This window comes from Homalodisca vitripennis, chromosome 3 (assembly GCF_021130785.1).
Source record: "Homalodisca vitripennis isolate AUS2020 chromosome 3, UT_GWSS_2.1, whole genome shotgun sequence".
Lineage (NCBI taxonomy): Eukaryota > Metazoa > Arthropoda > Insecta > Hemiptera > Cicadellidae > Homalodisca > Homalodisca vitripennis.
Genome location: NC_060209.1, coordinates 162,875,270 through 162,892,321, shown reverse-complemented (window position 1 = coordinate 162,892,321; position 17,052 = coordinate 162,875,270). Strand labels below are relative to the sequence as shown.

General features: G+C 34.7%; 1 protein-coding gene across 1 annotated transcript; it reads right to left on the bottom strand.

Annotated features, from left to right (window-relative positions):
* Positions 1-6,716: 6,716 nt before the first annotated feature.
* Positions 6,717-8,494, bottom strand: LOC124358761 (cyclin-dependent kinase inhibitor 1C-like). The gene is made up of 3 exons (XM_046811057.1): positions 8,442-8,494; positions 7,115-7,621; positions 6,717-6,838 (listed from the first exon to the last, which is right to left on the bottom strand). Exons 1-2 carry the CDS (start codon positions 8,451-8,453, stop codon positions 7,121-7,123), a joined length of 513 nt encoding a protein of 170 aa, XP_046667013.1. The 5' UTR covers positions 8,454-8,494; the 3' UTR covers positions 6,717-6,838; positions 7,115-7,120.
* Positions 8,495-17,052: the final 8,558 nt, after the last annotated feature.

Here is a 17,052-nt window from a genome sequence, read left to right as displayed (position 1 = left end):
TAGCTGGCACCTTTTGCTGGCTGGTTTTGGTTTGTACTTTTGTCCAGGTATCTTCATTAGTACGTTCCTCACGCTTAAATAGGTTTAATTCATATTTAAGGCTTGCAATCTCTGCCTCCAAAACCTCAACTGTCGTTTTTGAGGCTGTGAACTAGATTGCGATTCACACAACACTGTTCGCTGTCACACACGGCCGGGATTGTCAATGACTCGTACTGCACGCAGGCGTCCACTGTTACGACAGTATCGTCTGGATTACCGAGAGATGTCGGAGGTTCACACTGTGTGGCACAGTCTACAGTCATGGCGGCACGCGGCGCGGTCATATTTGCGGAACTAGAGTTGTTAGCGACAAAACACTTGGTCATTGTACTGGGAGAAGACGAGTATCCGATTCGATTGAGTGGTCCAGTAAAACCGTTACTCGTCTGTTTAGATCATCTATTTTCTCCCTCAGTAACTTGTTTTCCACTGCCAAATCATCCGAAAGTGTTGGGCTAAGCGAGGAAGAAATCAGGTGTTTGAGGGGACTGCTCGGTAGACTGGATGGTGCAGGCGAAGGTGGCGTTAAGATGCTGAGAGTAGGCGTGGAACACGCGGGCACAGGCGCGGGGGACGTGGTAGCTTGTCCGTGTTGTGGAGACATCAGTTGTCTCATAGTGGCTGGGTGTACGCCACTGTGTTTTGTATTACACACTGTAACAGTAGTAGTGTCAGGATCCGTCTTTATAGTCGCGCCACAGCTTTTCCCCAGACAACGCCATGAAAACGTCACCGTTTTTTAATGTCCTTTGTTGCCTGTATTTAAAGTTATTGAACACAATGCATTGGTCGGCCAGTTTTTTGTTTGTTCAATTTTGAAAGACATATTAAAATTATGAAATTGTCAGAATACATAAATAAATATTACAACAGTTTAAAATAAATTAGATATGTAATAAGTTAAAAACAGTTTAAAATCCAATAATAAACTTAAAATAAATTGAAATATTCAATAATAGGTTAAAATAAATAAATACGTAATAAATAATAACTTCAAATAAATTAAATATGCAACAATAAGTTAAAATAGTTTAAAAGACAAATATAAATACATAAATTTTGATAATAAATAGAATAAACGTTTACACATACAATAAAAAACATAAATAGAAAATTGTTAACAACTAAAACGTAATAAGATAATAATTAAAAAAAAATTCAATTCATTAATTTATTGAAACACGTCTTTCAGTCTCAGTGATAAAAATTTCATGTCAATAGTAGGAACCGACCCTGCGAACTCGTGGTTAACAGAGTACAACGCTATCGCCTGAGCCACACCGCTCTCTACGCGATAGATTTGATTAGCTGTCTATAAAGCACGTCGTTCGTAATACGTCAAACTCTTGCAGTATTACTCATCTTATCTCATACATTCTGGCAATTCCAAGGCATTATTGGATACTTTAAAAAAAATGTTCATCCGGTATGTGAGAGATCCGGGTTTCAGTCCTAGCAGAGCAAGTACTTTTTATGAATCAATCTTTATTAGAATGAAATTAGGTTAAATAACCTAACAATGAAGAATGAAATCTAAATTTATCATGGCATGTGGTATTGTTGGAAATGTGTTAGGCCTAATGAACATTTAATCTTTAATGATTAGTTTTTATGAGTAGCATAATCTTTATAAAGATCAGTAAGGACTGATATCTTGAAAGATGAAATGATAAAGATGGTTGAAATAAAAAATAGGTACCTCAAAATAGAATGGGCTATTGTGGGAACTTTATTTTAATAGATGAGATATTTTAAGTTGAAGACTCAATAAAACTCTCTTTTAGGAGTTAAAGGGGGTGGATTCGAGTAAGGGTGAAAAATAAGACTGTTCAGAATTTTGCTATATGGGTTGTTGTTGAAATGTCTTAGTGACCACTTTAATTTTCACTGCTTATTACTTTTATTTTATACCCCAAACTACTTCATACTTAAAATGGAGTTAAAAAATGTATAATACAGGCATATTCACTAATACTTATAGATAATATTAATTTATACAAATGTAAATATCAAGTCAGCAACAAATCAAAATCTAAGCAGCCTATCGACCTCGCCAAAATAGCTTATTTATTTTCTCTTTAGTTTCTACATTGATTACAAATAAATAGTCTTTTTAAAAGAACTACCTTTGTATTCTAGGAAACTCGAAATCTGACAACAAACTTTAAAGGAGATCTTTCCCTTGTTTTTAGAGACATTTAAAAATATTCATTTCAAACTTTTTAAACTGCTGCCACCTTTCAATATGATGGGTCCACTTAGTTTTTCTTATCGTTTACTTTGTATTTTATTATTATTTTCGATAGGAAAAGTATTTACAAAACTTTTTTATTTGTGGACACTTATCATATTTACTTAACAACACAGATAAGAGAGCAAAGTGATGACATTCCTTACGAAGTTTATCATTCAGAAAACACCTTTTAAAAGGCGTCTATATGTACTATAGACTGAAAATCTAACATGTTAAATTATGTACTGGGAATTTTCCATATTTTAGACATTTATAAATATGTCAACGGGAAAGTATATTTTATTCGCGTTAATAATGTTTTTGTTTGTTCAAAGTGTATGGATAGAAAATGTCGCTCTGCTCAATTAAAGCTTTGTATTTACTTTAACTCTACCCGGATACTACATGGTTGTATTTGTAAAAAATAAATTTTTGACTGTTAATTTAAAAATATCTCGAATTAAGAAAATATAAACGCTAAATTAAAATAGGTGGAAAAGGTCCAGTTAACAGCATAAACATTTTTGCAAGTCAGTTTAATTTTTTTTAAATAATTTACATTACATCAATAACAGGGATTGTTGCCACGGTAATAGGTTACGGCCCTGTAACAATTTACCCTTATAATCAATGTTGTTAATTATCACATTAGTTAAATAACATTGCCTTAAAGAAAAGTATCTCTTTTCAGCGAATTTTCCTAATTGAAGCTTACACTATAATTAAAACTAGAAATCCAAGTGCTTATAATAATTATATAACACCAATTGACAATTGTTACAAGTGCGTCAACAGATGCAAGGTTGCCAAGCGATCACTCAGGCTTGTGCAGAAACCGTAAACGACTGTTGTGATAAAGAGAACTAAACTGATACAGTAGGCTAACACTACTACAGTGAAAGTCCACCCCAGCTAAGCAGTATTATGTAAGTCACAAGGCGAGGAGACACGATCTTGGCAGTGAATCGACACTGGGTCACCGGTCACCGGTCACAGACATTTCCCGGGTAGATGGCCTGCTCCAGTCTGTTCTAACCTCAATCTCGTCGCGCCCGGTCACCCACACTGTGTACCTTCAGTTGTACTCTACTACTACGTAATACACATACGTTTCCTTTCCAACATATTCTGCCAAGTCGTAGGTTATACTCAAAATGTATATTATACTAAAGATATAATATCAGCCATGTAGCTACATCGATAGAGGCTTTGGAATTATTTATCTTCTAAGTGGTATATTATTACCCGACAGTGCCTTGTTACAACTGTGTCATTGTCTACCCACCTGTTTATCCGTGCGATAAATTTTGATAGAAACGTCCCAGAGATTTAAAAATAAAGAGTTCCGCTGCTAAATGAACCCAGAGGATTACATGGCGATCCTTGCGCCCAAGCGCGCACACACCGTCACACGCGCAGCCCAGCCTACCAGTTGTCATTGTGCTGATAACCTACATGGTAGGTCTTATTCTGCAAAACTGTAATTTTTTAATCATTTTTATGTATGGTTAATATTTATGTAATTATTGAAATTTGCATTATGTTTAATGAAAATGGAGTCCAAACACGAAATGACGTATCCTGCACGCGTATCTTACACGCATTGCAGACATATCTTATGGTTAAAGGTGACACTTCATCAACCCACTTTGTACAGTGGAGGAATTTAGCTGTGCTCGTAGGGCCCTAATACTACCCTTTCAACAAATAAACACTATCTGTGTGGTGGGTTGCGTTTATGTGCTAGCCGCTGAGATGAAGGCGCAACAATCGCTTAAACTCACGATTTCGATTTGCAGATTAGTTAAATGACAAATACGTCATTTTCAAAAACACGTTAAACAACACTATAACAACTGAAAAACAAGGATAAGTCCTATTATTGCTATTATTCGTATTATCTTATTATTTAATTCCACCACAATCAGCGCTGTCACAAAACAGACTGATTTTAGCGAGTGTGGTGAGTTATTTGGGCCAATACGGTTCCTGAAAGGAGGGTTTTTTGGGATTAAAAGTCAAACGGAGGCACTTTTCTCCTTACAGACCGTTGGTAGAAACTACTGTAATATCCATTTAAAATTTTACTCGTAGTAAGTTATCTTGGAATATTTATTACGTTTTCAGGAAACATGTATCTGAATCTTTTTCAGAGTGGTCTGCCGTTCTAATCTCAATAAGGATATTCTAAAAGAGTTGAAAATGTTGCTGATGGAAGGAGATTGGCCTCTCCTTCTTTAAAGAATTAGAAAAAGAATGTGAAATGTCTGGTACATGCTACATAGAATTGACTCCATTCAATAACTCAATCCATTCACAAAGTGTGGCTATGGTGGAAAGGATTGATTCAATATGGGTATTTATTATTGAAGTTTAGCTCCTTTATAGCTCTCTTCGGACGAACACGACTCCAGATTCTAGGAGTCTGTGACAGCGCCAGATTCTAGATGCTGCGACTAAGAGGAAAGTCTCCTAAAACTAAACTCAACACTCATATTTAATCTATTCAATTACTCCTCAAACTCGTTGTTTACATTTTCTAACTACCCTGTATCTTTTATACATACTATACAGAATAGAAGGACTCTCTATTCCCCACGGTGAGTTATGATATAATGCAACACATCACCAAGTCCTGGATACTCTACGATATATACATATACATACATATATATATATATATATATATATATATATATATATATATATATATACATACAGGAATTGACTTTGAGATGGGTATAAATAAATAAATATATATTCATAACCATACATAGCATTTTGAATTTCACATCATTAAATAATTTTATGAAATACGAATTGTAAATTTTAGATGGTTTTAATAGCATTACAGTTATACAACATCTTTATATAGCATAGTCTGCTAGCATGGTACTATTTCTATTAACATAAATTAGTTTATAGTTTATAATTATATATTCCACCAAGTTTCTACATTTGAGATTTATTAAAAAAAATTTTATTACAAGAACTTGTTCTGTCCAGATATTTACTTATTAGCAACGTTTGAGATGGGTACGATGAAGTTTATACATCAGAAATATTTTATGTCCAGATTCTATCAAAATCATAGTTTGTCATATAATATTGGGAAGAATCCTTTTTCTTTACATGATTAATATGTACGCAACATAAAAATCAGTAGGTCGAAATAAAGAATGCAAACAAAAAAAGTTGAATTCCGAATTTGTTATTAACTTAATCATATTAAGAATTAGGTAACATTAAATTTGGAAAACTGATTGAACTACGTCACATCCATACAACATAAGCCTTTGACGAATAAGAACACCCAGAGCTTGTTCACAAAATTATTTTAACTGACTTTTCTATAGTCAGTGCAAATCAAATGTACTGTATGCAAATGCATTGTATGTCGTACACTAGTGTTCAGAATGAACAATTAAATTCAATTAATTCTGAAAGCAATATGAGAAGTAATATTTTGACGAAATTTTAGAACTTTAATTTTAATTTTACTTTACTTAAATTTGTTATGTATATGAAACAGAATTAGAAATATATAGATTAAACTGTAGATTAGTGTGAAACCTTTAACAGTAAAGAGATAGTTTAGCTAAAAAACTTAATATTTTATGCAATAACTTTTCTTTTCACAGAAAAATTGTGGCTTAAATGATCTCCTCCCTTGCAGCTAAAATGTCGCAAATTAATCAACGTAATCCTTTTGTAAGGAGAGATAATTCATTGTTGGTAGGCACAAGGTAGAAAAAAGGCTGATTTCCCCTATAAACTTAGATGAGAGAATTAGTTTACAAAGTAATGCATTATGCAATTACAATTTCAAAGTATAATATGCTTTTCCGCATATATGTTTTTCTAGGTTTCTTTATTACATTCATTTTTATACGTAATATATGTAATTTAATGTATTTATACTAGAAGATATGATGTTCATAACGCCACGTATTTCCAACAGGTACATTGGCTGGAGAGTAAAATTCCAGAAAGTATTATATGAGTACTTTGTTTTGCTTTTTTGCACATTCAATCTGACTACTGTGCCAAATAAGCTAATTAGTTTTTGAGCGTGCGTTATTTTAAACTTGCTTTAGAGTTTACATTTGTAATACAACTTCATTATTACTATTTTTTATTGTTTTTCAAATGTGTTTGTATTGAATTAATATCTAGTCTAGAACAAGATGGGATTTGTAAAAACCTAACATTAGGTAGTATTCATTAAACTGCCATTAATTATTTCGACAAAACTTCTTGCAAAACATAGTATAGGTAAGAAAAATTAGTATTTAATTTATGTGAAAGTATTATTACATTATCGTTGTGAAAATAATAAAATGAGCATTTAGATCCTAAAATATTGAATACTACTTATGAATAATTTGTGTTCATGTTTAGTTCCAGGTCTAAAGGAGAAAGTGAAATCATTTAGGCAATGTACAAAATAGTAGAAGATTTTTATTATCACTTAATAAATTATATTACACATCGTTGTCAGGCACTGCTTGACTGAAGAAGAAATAGGCGAGGTTTGAAGAGTTGGCTTTGGTCATATCTTGGCTGAAACAGGCAAATACAATACATTAGTTTGTACTGCTTTGGTTTGTGACAAGGTTAAGAATTAGTAGCATAGAATGTATAACCAAAAAAAGGCTAGGGTACAATATTTATACATTACAAAAAGATCTGATAGTGCTGCAATGTATTTAGATAAAATAGTCATTGACTTTGTTAGGAGGTGATTTTGTACTGAATTTCATAGGTGACGAAAGAATAGTGTATTGAAGACGACATAGTATCTCGTAAATTATTAAAGAACACGGAAAATGTTGTTACCTGAAATCACCAGGGGTAAGCTGGAGCAGGGCCGGGTGCGGGCGCAGGTCCGTGAGCAGGAGCGGCAACGTACTTAGGGGCAGGTGCAGGGGCGTACACGACAGGGGCGGGTGCGGGGGCAGGTGCATAGTAGACTGGTGCCGGAGCAGGAGCAGGGACGTACTTAGGGGCCGGTGCTGGCACGTAGACTGGGGCTGGGGGTGGAGGAGCGTAGTGCACGGGGGCAGGCACGTAAGCGACCTTGACGGGGGGTGGGGGTGGAGGAGGGTGCTCCTGGTGGATGGAGGAGGTGGTGACGGTGGTGTAGGAGGTGGCGAGTGGAAGAGGTGCTGGAGCCGGAGCGTGGACTGGGGCTGGTGCGGGGGCGTAGACAGGGGCGGCGGGAGCGTAGACCAGTGGTGCCGGTGCAGGTGCAGGGGCTAATTTTGGTGCCGGAGCTGGGGCGTAGGCCAGGGGAGCGTAGCCAGGGGCGGCACAGGCCACGGCGGCAAGAGCGGCGAAAACAGTCTGAAATTTAAATAAAGAAAGCATTTATAAAATTGTTAGTTTTTAATATTGGTGACTAAGATACTAAATCTTGTATGTTGCTAACTGGTTAAGAGTATTACTATGAATATCCACGATTTAGATATGAGTACATCTTTACAATTATTCGTTATATTTGAAACATTGTAAATGTTATTGTTTGTTTATAGATGACTCTTACAGTTTAAAATATACATAGTTTATAAACATTTATAAAAATGTAATACATGAGTAAAAAGAAGGTCTGGTGTGTTTTTTATTCACAAACGCAGACATTTTTAAAAAGCACACCAATCAAGCAATAACAAAAGAGACCACAAATGAGTGTTAACGTTTCCAATGTTGGCTTCATATCATACACAGCCATAGATAGATTATCAACAAATAAAGTAGTAAGTAGGGAAATTAAAATTAAAATTGGAAACTATTAGAAATGAACACGCTTTAAGGCTATTTATTCATGTTTAAAATAAAGATAAAATGTAATATATAATTTGTTTTTAAGTTGATTGCTTTGGCTGTTTCATAAATACATTTTAGTTTATAACTCTACAGAACCACAGAGGTTTGAAAGGTGCAACTAAGCGAAATTAGAAGGAAACTCTTTGTTAGTGTAATTATTCATTGTAGACAAGAACAAAATTTAGAACACATTGTGTGTTCTGATAATACACCACAAAATTAATTTTTACTTGTTTCGTATGGTTAGACCTTTGAAATATTATTTTGTTTTATAAATTTACATCTTTTTAGTTAGAAATAAAAAAGTAAAGTTGATGCTGGAGACCGTTGCTGTACTCACCAAGCACTGCATGATGGGATGTGTTGTGGTCGAATGATACCTACCACTGTAGTGTAGTGTATATATACACCTCAGGCCTTTCACCACACCGTGGCCCGCGCGGTGTGTCGGCTCCGTCTGTAAAAGGCGGATTTGGAGTAAAATACTGCCCCGTACCAAGGACGTGGCCGGCCTCGCCCGTGCCAGGGGTTGGTTATTTCCTTCTGGTTAGCATGTACACTACTCGCTTAACTCAGCTAAGTGAATATCTGTCGGTAAATATCTATTGATTTAAAACATTATTTCAGTGGAAATAAAATACTTGTTGATTATAAAGAATGCGTGAATAGATGTCTCAATGACAATTAATTAATAACGTTCACAATATTTTAGAGAAATATACCCGTCAGTAAAAAACTGGTCAGTTCTGAAAAGTCCATTTATTTATGAAATGTTGTACTCTTTGAGATGGTCGTGTTGTGTTCGAATGTTAAATGCGGACTGTGTTACTCTTTTATAGCCTATATAGTACTTTTCATTACTAGGGGCAAAAGTTTTGTTTCGGGTGCGCAACTGTGCATTTTATTTACTCGGCTTTGCCTCCCTCGAGATTACGATGAAGCGCCTAGACATTTTAGCTTCCGTGTCATGTACAACGGTTTTTGTTAGTTTTATTTAATTTGTATTACATGGTAACTTGACATAATGTCAAATATACGCTAAGTCAAAATACGATTTTAATTAATTTTATTGAAAGAATAAAAAAGTTTGCGTTTACAGCACAAATTAAACATACATTTTGCTCCAGGTTATTTTCAGAACCTTGTTAATGGTAAATTAAATCATTCGTTTCTTTCACCAACATAAATATAAAAATGGTTGTTACTCGAGCGGCATGATAAAATTTAAATCCAAAATTAATTATTCCTCGGGAAATGAAATGTATAGTTACTCATTCTTAGGAACTATAACATTTTTATCTTAAGAACAATCGCTACGTTCGTACTCAAATATTAAAAGTCGTAATTTCACTGTAGTAACATCCTAAACTATATAAGTATAGCATTTTCAAAGGACTAAAAGATGTGTCATATGCTGAAGAATATTAAGTAATAGAAAATCATTTACTTCACAGTCCAAGGCATACTTATAGTGCCATGCGATGATTGGCATATACAGGCTGAAACTTATTTAGATAGGGACTAGATAGAAGACTCTCCTTTGCAGTTTAGATATTTAAGTAGTTAAAAAAGATAGTGTTAAACATAGCTTTTAGTTACGAATCGTGTTTACTTATATAGGTAAAAGTACAAACTAATAATTAATTATAAAGTGCAGTAATTGTGTTTTGTTATCATCCTATCTTTCTTTCTCTGAAACGAATCAGACGTAACACCTAATGCGAAGAAGAGTTGAAACGGAACTTTTTGCACAGAAACAAGAAAAAGGATGTCTTTAGTTTAGAAGAAGCAAACAAAAAACCTATCATTAAACATATTCATAAATTTTTACCTGTCCCAGGTTTTTATTTTTTGGCAACCATGAACATTTCTATGGATTTTAATATGAAGGAATAGGGTTAAGAGAGAGCGCTCAGGGATGTATTGCCTTTGTAACACATCAAAAACATGTGCATGGAAAGAATGGATTTGTCTGAGTTTGCAACTGCCTCCAGGAGTAGGGTTGCCATATTTTAGGTCATATTATGAAACTAGAAAACTTGTAACTAGATACTTAAGATTAAGTAAATAATCGGTACGAAGATGTAGAGGAGGTAGCCATCCAATAATAACAAATGTACAGTTTTCAGTCTTCTAATTAAACTGTGTAGACATATGAACTGAATAGATTACTTTTAGTGAACTATGTCTGATTGGTGATACTATGATTCAATCATTGGCTATGCGTTAGTGAAGCCTATCACTCGAGGAGCTGGAAAAATTTCATTTCTGTCTGTCCGCACGATACCTCTAAAACAAACTGTCATATAGACTTAAAATTTTACACGAAACTTCATTTATATATTAAAAACACTGGGTGCGATGGTGCTCGTTACTCCGTTGTATTTGGCTGAGCCTTAGCAAATATTTTTATATTGGTATTATGGGTAATCATGAAGGCAATGAGAAAATCGAAAACAAGGTATGTACAATCATGTGAGATGTTAACAGGTGAAATAAGAACACATGTACGAGATACAGAAAAAAAACTATAGAGTGAAATTCAATTAACATTTGGGGAGAAGATTAGATTTCAGTACACTCTTGCGTTGTAGTACCCTCTCTACTTCACCGGAACTTTTATTATTAAAATAGTGTTATAAAACATTCAATGAAAAAAATGTGAAAGTATCATGTGGCAAAATATCTTGATAAAGATTATCTGCAGCCTTAAAATTTTCATGAAACTACATCTCTACAGAGACAAGAATGTGTTCCGTGATGGTTCAAAAATCGTAAAATTTGGCTGTGCATTATTGAAACCTATTACTTAGTAAGCTGACACAATTTCTTTTTTGCCCACTATCCAAAAGGGGAGGGGGACATTACATTTTATTGTGTATGATGTCTTTATATCTATCTTACAGCATCCATCTCGAGAATGAAATGGTTTGGAATTTTGTATGCAACTGTAAAAAAGTCTGTTATGGTGTGATCGCAAAACAGACTGTTAAAGTTGTTAACAAGGCAATATAAGCTATGAGTTATTTTACTAACTAGACACATATTTAATACAGTTTAGTGAAGATAGCGCCATTGTCCGTTAGTTTCGTACAAATTCTCGCTCTACCATAACGTCCAGTACAAGAGATCTCTCACAAATTATTAATAAGTAGATAAAATAACACATACAATTTTCTAATACGGTATTCAAGAAATAGATTTTATTTTGAAGAATTTGATAGTCGGTTTTGTCACTTTATGGTTATAACAACAACAATTAAGTGACATGGTTACCGCCCATATAAAAATGTCGTGGTGGGATAACTTGTTCATTTGAAGAAACCCCACAGTTCCACAATAACAGTCGTTTTCTCTATCCACGGAAGAGACAAGCCTCCTGCTGTTGCACAAATAAAACCCACATGTCCAGGAAACTGCAGAGGAAACTAGACTGTTAGTGCGCAGTTGGGATGCTGAATGCCTACCAATATCCTAAATGTGAACTCATTACAGAGCCAACTTTATATATCCAACTCTTTCAAAGCATAGGAATGGTGGGAAATTATACCTTTGGCCCTCAATATTACAACGTTGTTTTTCAAATTCGTAATATTCCCATGTCCAAAAATTTCGAACTTGTCAGAGTTTTCATACAATTTTTAAACAAAAAATGTTGCATTTGACAAATTTTAAGATGAAAAATTCCAACTTGGCGGATTGTGCAAAAAATTCCAAATTTGAAAAGTTTGCTTGTCAAACCTTTATACTTGTTCACATCAGACAAATGCGTGTTTCAAATGCGACTGTACTCCTGTGACTGAAATTCAACGCTAACTACCTGAGTAAAACCTGCTAAATGATACTTTAGATATAAAAAAATAATACAACCTTCGCTTTTCCTCTAGGGTGCGTTCGCACTCGGTCTCCAGATCTCCTTTAATATTCCGCGTTAGTCTTATCTGATTGACCTTAGTTAATCGACATGATAATATAGTAAAGAATTCTAAGCTGGAGATGCAAACTAAATCCTCAAAGGTGACCAAGGATCTTCACCATGCGGAATCCGGAATTGTGTTGAGCTTGTACGGACAAAGATATGGAGCTCTTGTACTACCTTGGGGCTGTCCTCCAAGGTTACTTCAGGGCGTTGTTGGCAAGAAACGTGAGCTGCGAGCTGCCAGAGGCTCCGACTGTGTATCTACATCAACCCGCAGTTTACTCTCCAGAGGCGGGACTATATGAGTCTTAGTATTCAATTGATTTTTATGCCATAGATAAAGGATACTTTAATTAACCTTGTATCGACACATAAAGTTGAATGTGAAGTTATGTTAACTAAATTTGGATAACTGTGGGGTTTATTTATTTATGTGACCTTATGCTTGGGAAGTAATTACTTTAGGACATTGGATCGTAATTTAGTTTGGACTAGAGATCTGTATAGATAGAATATTTGTAGTAAACTTTATTTGTAATCATAAAGATGGAAGTTTGATTTCCACATAACTGTTACTATAAAATGAGAATAGATATATTTAGGAATGTATAAAAACTAATACATTAAACAATAGCAGTACTTAATGTCACAAACCGCAGGTAACCATATCAAACTATTGCACTGATTGTATGCAACTATGTTACTGTTCATGACATGATGTCAACAAAACGAGTTCTTAGTAATCAATAGTAGATATTGTGTCTGATTTGACAATAAAGAGACTTAAAGTAAACAGTATATATTAAACAATTTAAAAAGTAATTTCAAAGGTTAATGCCGTTTCTTTAGATAAGAACCTTTTTGAAGTGAAATTAAGTACAAGATGGATTGGTACGGATAATAATAAAAAGTGATAATACATGTGAACCTTACTCGTATATGTGAAAGACACATCGTATAGATACTAGTATTTAGCTATGTATAAACCTATATTTAACATAACTGTATCTTAGGGACTTCCTATTTAGAGATTTAAATACTACAGGTTTCTAGATTCTAGGTGTAGGCTTAATAAACAATAGTATATATATGTAGTGGGTTTCCAAAATTTGAGTAGTTCCAAAGGTGGTATGCTCTACAGTTCAGAAGCTTATAGCTAGAACCAGGTAAAAGCCCTCATTAGCTGGTAGGTAATAAATAAAAGTGAAAATATCTCTAATAAAGTTTAAGTAGGCTAATAAACTATGACACATCCCTACAATCTACAGTATCTACTTTATCCATGTACCGACTTTAGGACAGCCTGGATTGTAGTAATGTGCGTCCGCCGCAGTCATTATTTTAAATTCCATCTTCAGCATATTAGTGTTCTACACTCAAAATTTCAAAACGAAATATAGAAGGTTTTTGTAACCAAAAAGGCATATTTTTGCAAAATAATCTGTCTTGCATCTCGGATAAATCAAGTATTTAGTGGAAAATATTGCCTAATATAAATATATTATATTAAATTATGATGAGGAATATCTAAAAAAACTGGTCATACCTCCAGGAAATATGTAAACACCAGGTCATATAAACTACGATAAAATTCCGTATCCGGCAAGCCGAAAGGTTTGGCTAATTATATATAGTGTATTAGTGAACTTTAAGGACACGTAGACCACGACGTAATTTCGGTTTGCTGTATCATCAACAGTAAAACATTAATCTGCATTTAAATGCTCCATATGTTGAAAATTGATTAAATTCATGTTCTGTATAAGCTACCGGTTAATTATAAGCTATAGGAAAGGTACCCAGGTCCATTAACTTTTAGATATCAATGATCTTGTTACCTGTAACATTTACCTTTCTTTATCAGAATTGAATGCCAGAAACAAACGGCAATTAGAAAGGCTTGTCACATTTCGCTTGGACTATGGTAGTCGTGGCCACCGTTTGTCACAGTAGCCAATATATCAGCTTTTACGTCCACCATGGCCGAAACACACCCTTTATACTAAATAAAGCGACCAATCTAGTTGGCTTAATTATTTCACACTGATTAGACCACCCGGTAGTACCAAGTACACAGTGATGTTTATAACTTCCGATATAGATAAAAACAATAAATTGAAAGTTTAACTAATACAAACTTTATTTAAGTCATGAAAAACTTAAAACAGATACTGGACCACAAAACATAACTTAAATATATTATGATGATGTTTAAGCTATATTACGTAATTAATTAAATTGACTATGCCTTGGCTGAAAGTTGTAAAGATTGTTTCAAAACAGAACTCTAGTGTCGATATCTCCATGCATTAGTGTAAAATATCAGGATTCTCTGTGGGGTTTCATTGAAATTTAGTTTTTAAATTGAGATCTAATTTAATTATTGAATTATTCAGGCTCTCATGCAACCACTCACCAAACTCGTATTCTACCTAAAGCTAGTGATACCCGAACAGTAGAGAAATATAATCTAAGACATTCTTACCTAGTTATCCTAGCTAGGGATCTTTCCTTAATGGCTGTCTTGAGGAAGGATCCCTAAAAATTATCGGATTACAATAGTGGAGGTATCTGCACCTCCATGTGTTACATCAAAAACACCAACTAGAGCATTGCAGTAAGGCGATCTTTATCAGTTGATGCGATGGACGGGCAAGGTACTGTACACTTTAAACGGATTGGACATTTGTTACAATATGGAGATTACGTAACTGTTAACTAACTCTTTGAGATACCAGGCCACCTTCAATTTAGTTAAAATTAAAAATAAAAGTACTAGAAATAAAGTTCAAGTATTTTCAAATTTAAATCTCTTCTCCCTTGTATAAGGATTGTGTTTTAAAAATTTAAAAACAAAATAAAAGGGGTTTTCAGCTACTCTTCATAAGGGACGGTCTTAGTTTTCAAAGAATATGAATAGCACATGTATCACAATAAGGAACTCATTTATGATAATCCGTAATGCACCTAGGATAGATAAAGTTTTGATGAAAATTATCGCCTAAAACAAAACATTATATCAGTGCCCTACGGGGATGAATATGTCCCAACAACGCGTCCCCGGAAGTGTAAGGGGTGACACCGTCTGCGTCGCGGTGATTGGCGAGTCGCAGTCAGGAATGTCCAGGTGACTGGTGATAGCGGCTCGTTATCTACGACCGAGTTATCTCGGGTTCTCAAGCATACAAACATCACACTCGTGACCCACGTATGTGCAATCCTTGTCACTGGTATGGCCGGCATTGTGAGCTTGGCTAGCTATGCTTATATCTTATTCAGATATATTGTATGGAAAAAACTGTCACGTTTTCTATGTGTGCATGATCATCGAGTATTTACGGAAGAGTTCAATGGCCATCTAATGAGACATGGGGTTTCAAAACGTTCAGATTTATTTTTAATTTATAGTAGCCATAGAATGATAATTGTGGTTTTGAATTAATTTGGAAAAGCAGTATTTGGCCTGGTGGGATGTTCTGTCTTCTCTGTGTCAAATACTCATTGCTATTTTTGACATTGTACGCAACTCAAAGGAATCGAACAGAAATTCTATTTACTCTATTCTAACCTAATTTACCACGTAGCAAGCATGGACAACTACATGGCCTTACTCTAATCCCGCATCTTGCAATTTTCTACTTTTATTGGCGAAATAGCCTGAGTATTGTCACATTACCAAGCACATCTTTGCTCACATATTTTCTATAACTTCATGTTTAAATTCATGTAAATTTTCTTTATCTTATTCGTGGGGTAACAAAAAAGCATCCTTGGCCGAAACATCACAGCTTGACAGTGTAAATCTCATTAAACCCAGTCTACCACATTGTTTAAACCGAAAGAAATAAGTACCTACTTGAGACTAGGATCTGGGTTTCAACTAAGGGTGGCGCGAAATATCAACCTGAAGCAGCCGATAGGAAAGAGAAGTACATAACAAAATGGATGTCTTCAATGGAGATTATATCTGTGCGGGACTACTCAAGGAGAGCGTGCCAATGAGAAACTTCGAAAACTATCGAACGGCAATATCTTCAGCTGATTTTACGAGTAGATCCTGAGTTTATACCAAATCAAGACCATTATACCTCGCATTTCGACAAGTTTACTGCACTAAGAGAACGGGCAGGAACAATATGAGTAAAAGGAAGATTTAGAAGCGAATCATCATTATGCACCTCTTCCCTGATCGACAAACGTAACTCTTCCAGAATCTAGAGTCCTCATTTTCGAGTACCCTGTATACATGTGTTCGAATCTTGCGTTGCGTATGTTCGAATAAAATGTCATACAAATCTTTTTTACATTCAGATTGAACCGATAAACCAATTCATTCGTGAATTTTTAAAAGAGAAATTTGAATACATTGGTACAATTAATAGCGTATCTAATAATGTTGACACCTTCAATATATTTGTTAGAATACTTCTTCAGTTATTTTGATCTTTTCACATAATTTTTATTCGTTGCTTTAATATTATGAATTGTATTCAGGTTAAGTATTAGAGAAGACTTTATAGTCCTATCTTCGCCACCAATAAAGCCAAGTAATGTTTTTCATTTTATAGAACACTAACACGTACTACACATAGAGTAATGGTGTAACGGAGCATTAGATTAGTATACCTACACTGGGCATGTAATGCAGACTTTTTGCAGACAACTTAAACATCTCCACACAACACACCACACACACAACAAACACCAACACACAACAACAAAACACACACACACACACACACACACACACACACACACACACACACACACACACACACACACACACACACACACACACACACACACAACAACAACAACAACAACAACAACAACAACACACACACACACACACAACACCTCTCTTTAAACATCTCTCTATATGTGTGTTATCTGGAAACATATGTGGTCTTTATTTTCTATCTCATCAGACTTTTAAATTCTCATTTAGTAATAATCGATCAACTCTCATACTTTAAGTTTAGCGCGAACCGAATCATTCTAGCGACCAGGACATTGAAGCTTATTGTGACTG